This window comes from Ischnura elegans, chromosome 2 (genome assembly GCF_921293095.1).
Source record: "Ischnura elegans chromosome 2, ioIscEleg1.1, whole genome shotgun sequence".
NCBI classification, from domain to species: domain Eukaryota; kingdom Metazoa; phylum Arthropoda; class Insecta; order Odonata; family Coenagrionidae; genus Ischnura; species Ischnura elegans.
Window position 1 is genome coordinate 117657687 of NC_060247.1, and position 6147 is coordinate 117663833.

Genomic DNA, 6147 nt, shown 5'->3' on the forward strand with positions numbered 1-6147 from the left:
GTTGGCCGCAGTCATGGTGCGAAGTTCGCTAGATCCATTCTTGTATGGTGTATCATATCCTTTTTGTCTTTTGGAATAAAGTTCCAATACCCAGAGAACAACTGTGCAAATTGATTCACCCCTCCCAGAGGTTATGGACCCAGGGGTTACGAGCGCAGGAACTCCAGAAATCCCGGAAACAGTGAGAAAGTGACTTGCGACCACGTGGTGGATTAGAACTTCTAATATGGAAGAAGAGCGATATAGAATACCGCTATTAGACGGGAAGAACTATAGTGACTGGAAATATAGAATGGAAGTGTTTTTAGATGAGAAGGAAGTCCTGTCACATGTTGAAAGGTCGTTCGATGTCCTGTCAGAACCGTACGCAATATTAGCAAGTGACAACGAGTCCGCACGAGAAAAGAAGCAGAAAGACATTATGCAATTACGTAGGAACGATAAGAAATGCAAAAGTCTAATAATTCAGAGAATACAAGATAGTCAGCTGGAGCTAGTCAAAAGCAAAGTTACCGCTTTTGACGTGTGGAAAGCATTAGAGAATAGATTCGAGAAGAAGTCTGTGATGAGTCGAATGATGCTTTCGAAACAATTACATACGCTTGTGTATGACCCAACAGAGGAATCGTTTAGCGAATACTGCCTGAGATTCGACAGACTGATCCGTTCCCTAAAACAAACCGGCGAGAAAATTGACGATGACGGTGCCGTAATAAGATTCCTGATGACGATGCCATCATCGTATGAGACAGTTGTAACTAGTCTGCAATCGCTGGCTGCAACAGAATTGAAAATGGAGTTTGTTAGAGTGAGGATTGAGGAGTACGAGGCACACAAGAAAGAGACAAGAGATTCAGTCGCTTCGGAACGAGATGTCCCGAATATGGCCTTTGCTGGCTGCAGGAGGGGCAACCAGAGGACCCAAAGTGAAGGAAGAGAGAAGAAAGAAAGCTTCAAATTCAATTGTCACAATTGCGGCTTGAGAGGACATAGGAAGGTGCAGTGCTGGAAGCCTGGAGGAGGAGCGTTTCATGGGCGCTCGAATGGAAGAGGTGGACGAGCAGTTGGTCGCAGAGGAAGACCATGGAACAACGGAGGCAGAAATGATGCATGTTTGGTGGCAGAAGAGGAGGTGGAACCTGCCTACAGCTTCCAAACAACGGCAGTATCATCAGCGGTGGTAAGCGAAACCGCAACACCTGAGAGTGACTGGGTGTTGGACTCCGGTGCATCAGATCATCTTGTTAAGGTGGGAACTCCGATCTATAATATTAGACAATTTGACAATCCAATAAAAATAACGGTAGCAAAGTCAGATACTTTTCTTGTTGCTAAAGAAGTAGGAGATATAAAAGCATTTGCAGTTGTGAATGGAAAAGTAAACAAGATAGAAATGAATAATGTGCTAATAGTGGAAAATCTCAAGTTCAATTTAATTTCTGTTTCAAGACTAGAAAAGAAAGGGTTTGAAATTAATTTTCGAAATAAGAAATGTTATGTCAAGAAAGGTAATGCAAATATTGTTGTTGGTGATAGAATGGATAATATCTATAAACTTCCTATTGTCATTGACGAGTGTGCCATTGAGAGAAAGGCTTTTTCAAGTGTAAGTGATCAAGTTTGGCATACCAGGTTAGGTCATATTGGCAATCCAAATTTAAAACATCTTTGTAAAATTGTTGATGGTATTGGTGATTTGAAATGTGATAATTTAGATGTGTGTAAAATATGTATTCAGGGCAAACAGACGAAACAACCATTTAATAGAACGAGATCTCAAACCACAAGACCATTGGAACGAATACATAGTGATGTTTGTGGGCCAATAACTCCTCTTGCGTATAATGGTATTAAATATATTTTGACTTTGATTGATGATTATACACATTTCACTGTTGTTTTTGGTCTAAAGTCCAAATCTGATGTGTATGAATATTTAAAACAGTACGAAGCTAGAGTCACGAGTCGTTTTCCAACTAAAATATGTGCCTTTAGATGTGACAATGGTACAGAATATGTGAACAGCCAAGTAAAGAAATTCTTTAGAGAAAAAGGAATTAAATTTGAGCTAACCATTCCAGGAACTCCGGAGAATAATGGCGTTGCTGAAAGAATGAATCGAACAATTCTAGATAAGGCTCGATGTATGCTTGTTGGTAGTCGGTTGAGAAAGTCCTTTTGGTTTGAAGCTGTGATGACAGCAGTGTACTTAATCAATAGAAGTCCTACCACAGCCCTTAATGAAAGTAAAGTCCCTGCGGAGATGTGGTATGGTGAACGTCCTGACTTAAGCAAATTGAGAGTGTTTGGGTGTGAGGCTTATCTTCACAAACCGAAGGAGCAAACACATAGTAAATTTGACTCAAGAAGCAAAAGATGTATTATGTTGGGATACTGTGATAATGGGTATAGGTTGTGGTCATTAGAAGATAACAAAGTTATTGTGGGAAGGAATGTAATCTTTGTTGAAACTAACAATGACTCAGTAACTGAAAATTGGGATATTGCATGGAAAGATAAATCTTTAGATGAGAGTACTGAGCTGATTGAACCAATCGAACAGGGAAGTGGTGAAAGTGAGGAACCACTCAGTAGAAGTAGTAGAGTGAAATTAAAACCTAAATATCTAGAAGATTACGTAACCTTAGCCACTAATCCTAACGAGACTGAATTTGCAAATGAAGTAACTGTGAAAGAAAAGAGTGATGATACTCTTGATAATTTTAACTTAAAAAATAATTGTGATGTGTCACTCTTTGCAACAAATTACTGCAATGATGTTCCAAATTGTTATACTGAACTACAACATAGGGATGATAAAGATTTATGGTTTGCAGCAGTTAATGATGAACTTGATGCATTAGAACTTAACAATACCTGGGAATTAGTTTCTCTTCCGCAAGGTAAATTACCAATTAAAAGTAGATGGGTGTTTACCATTAAGGAAGATGGTGATGGAAATGTAGAAAGACTTAAGGCAAGACTGGTAATTAAAGGTTGTGCACAGAAAAGAGGGATAGACTATGAGGAAACTTATGCTCCTGTAGCACGTTTGTCAACCTTTCGTGCATTGCTATGTCTCATAAACAAAGAGAAATTATTTGTCAACCAATTAGATGTAAAGAATGCTTTTCTACACGGTGATCTTAAAGAGGAAATTTACATGTACCCACCGGAAGGCTTGAATGTCAAAAGTGGTTTAGTGTGTAAACTCAAAAAAACATTATATGGTTTAAAACAAGCACCCCTTGAGTGGAATAAAAGGTTTGATGAGTTTATAAGAGCACTGGGTTTTGAAAGCAGTAAAGCTGATGAATGTTTATACATAATGAGAAGTGAAGTGGATGTAATGTACCTACTGCTTTATGTTGATGATTTCTTAATTGCAGGAAATAATAGTGATTTGTAAAATGAGGTGAAACAAAAGTTAATGGGTGAATTTAAAATGAGAGACTTAGGTGTTACCAGTAATTTCTTGGGAATTAAGGTAACTTTTACTAGTGATGGTCTGTTTATTAATCAAACAAATTACTTAAAGAAAGTTTTGACTAAATTTAATATGGAATCATGTAAACCAGTGAGTACTCCAATTGAACTCCAACCAGATAACGATGTGACATCTCAAGAATGTATCATTGGTGTTAAACCATATAGAGAACTAGTGGGAAGTTTGATGTATGCATGTCTAGGAACAAGACCTGATATTTGTGCTGCAGTGAATTTTTATAGTCAATTTCAAAGTAATGCCACTGAAATACAATGGAAAGGCTTAAAAAGAATCTTGAGGTACATTCAAGGGACACTTGATTTTGGTTTAAAGTATGAAGGTAATTCAAGTACACCTTTGTTGTGCTATGCCGATGCAGCTTTTGCAAATTGTAGTGATAGAAAATCAACATCTGGTTATTTATTGAAAATGTATGGTGATCTAGTTGTATGGAACACAAAGAAACAAAGTACAGTAGCATTGTCTTCTACTGAGGCTGAGTATGTTGCTTTAGCGGCAGCTGCGACTGAAGTGTTATGGTTTAAAGTGTTGATGTCTGAAATGAATGTTAATATGAAGGATCCAATAACAATTTTCCAAGATAATCAATCATGTATTCAGACTGTAGAAAATTGGAAGAGAAAACACATGAAACACATTGATATAAAATATCAGTTTGTAAAAGACTTGTATAACTCTAAGGTTATCTACATTGAATATGTGCCTTCCTCTGAACAGGAGGCGGATGTACTGACAAAAGGGTTATCAGCAAAAGTGTTTTGCAAGCATAGGGTAAATTTAAGATGTATGAGAAATTGAGGAGGGGTGTTGTAGTTGAGACAATTTCTCATATATACTGTGACAATTGACTGTCGATATTGCGGTGTGGGAGAAGCTGTGTGGCCTGCTCGGGCTAGAGCAGTCCGTCGAGTCTGTCCAAGTTTGTCAGTACGTGTGTGTCGGTTCGGTCGGTTGGCCGCAGTCATGGTGCGAAGTTCGCTAGATCCATTCGTGTATGGTGTATCATATCCTTTTTGTCTTTTGGAATAAAGTTCCAATACCCAGAGAACAACTGTGCAAATTGATTCACCCCTCCCAGATACTAAAAAAACATTTATAAACGATTTTGAATCGACTAACGAGGATTGGGCACCATTTCTCTCTCTCAGCCCATTGTACTCGCTTTTCACTCCACCTCTCCCCCGTGACACGCGTTGTCACTGTCGTCAGTATGGTAGAAGCAAGCTCTCGAATGACGCCGTCGCCGCTGTGCTGTGGATGTGCGAAAGAAGTGGGGGCCAGTCCGGCGCGAACCACGGTTCACGACGTAAGCCACCAATTGTCGCTCTCATCGTCCGTCACTACTCAAACCGACCTTCGCCTTCCTACCGACTTCGCTCCAACTCAGCAATACGGACCCGCGTATCGCCAACCGATCAGACACTCGCTACGCCCACGGGTCAACGCTTTCGACAAAAGTCAAGACCTACGGACACCGTCCATTCGTCGACATCCGCCAGACACGTGCTCGCCGGCTTCCCGCATTTTGAGACAAATCACAAATCGCTCCTTGAAAAAAGTAAGGGAGAACCTACCTACCTTCGCTACCTACTTTAACCAAACACTACTATATATTGCTGTACCTGTAAAACACCGACCACAATTAAATTTTATTTACGAATGAACACATTTATGACTACAGTGTAAATTTAGAAATAGATCAATAGTCATATTTCCCAATGTATTAAATATATCTCTCTTCTTGAAATAGAAGTGTTTTTTTTTCTAAATCAAGTGAATCAGTTATTTAATTATATTTTTTCCAAATAAGATACCTAACTATTGTAGTTTTTTGAAGTCAATGAGCATTGTCAAAAAAGAAACAAAGTGCTACTGTTTGATATTACCGCGAAAGTATTTTTATTGAAATATGTAGGTATGTATTTAATAAATTAACTATTTTGATATTTATCCTTTTTATATTCTTCATTACAGCATCACCGCAAGCATGGCATCTACAAAAAGAAGAAGAACTGAAGAGGAAAATCGAGAATTCAATCGGGATTGGACGGCGTCGTTCGCTTTCATATGCCACTCAGCTGGCCTTCCAACTTGTCTCATTTGCCACGAAAAACTCGCACACAATAAAAAATCAAATTTAGAGAGACACTTTACTACAAAACATACTGAGTTTGCTAGTAAATATCCAGCCGGCGAAGAACGAAAAGAAGCTGTCGAAGAGCTCCAAAAAAAACACAGCAATCAAGTTCCATGTTAAGTAAGTGGACGCAATCTACAAGTAATGTTAATCTAGCAAGCTTCGTGGTATCACTAGAAATTGCAAAAAAAGGCAAACCATTCACAGATGGTCAGTATATCAAAGATTGTTTCATACGTGCATCTGAAGAACTGTTTCGTGATTTCAAAAACTAGCCAGAAATCTTGAAAAAAATCAAAGATTTGCCACTATCTGCTAAAACAGTCCAAGATAGAATAGCTAAAATGTCTTCAAATGTGACATATTTGCCGGTGGAAGACATTCAACTGGTGTCTACCTTATCACTTGCTATAGATGAGTCTTGCGACATAAAAGACATGGCACAAGTTGCCCTTTTTGTCAGGTATATGTCTTCCCAAGGACCAAAAGAAGAACTTCTGGG

General features: G+C 38.7%; 1 protein-coding gene across 1 annotated transcript; it reads left to right on the top strand.

Annotated features, from left to right (window-relative positions):
* The first annotated feature begins 4621 nt into the window (after positions 1-4621).
* Positions 4622-5825, top strand: LOC124174127. The gene is made up of 2 exons (XM_046553250.1): positions 4622-5066; positions 5483-5825. Exons 1-2 carry the CDS (start codon positions 4719-4721, stop codon positions 5522-5524), a joined length of 390 nt encoding a protein of 129 aa, XP_046409206.1. The 5' UTR covers positions 4622-4718; the 3' UTR covers positions 5525-5825.
* The last annotated feature ends 322 nt before the right edge of the window (positions 5826-6147 follow it).

Excerpts from the sequence above, each read along its gene's own strand:
- LOC124174127 (XM_046553250.1), top strand. The coding sequence starts at position 4,719 with ATGGTAGAAGCAAGCTCTCGAATGACGCCGTCGCCGCTGTGCTGTGGA. Across the intron at positions 5,067-5,482 it reads CAAATCGCTCCTTGAAAAAA|CATCACCGCAAGCATGGCAT; the intron begins GTAAGGGAGAAC and ends TCTTCATTACAG.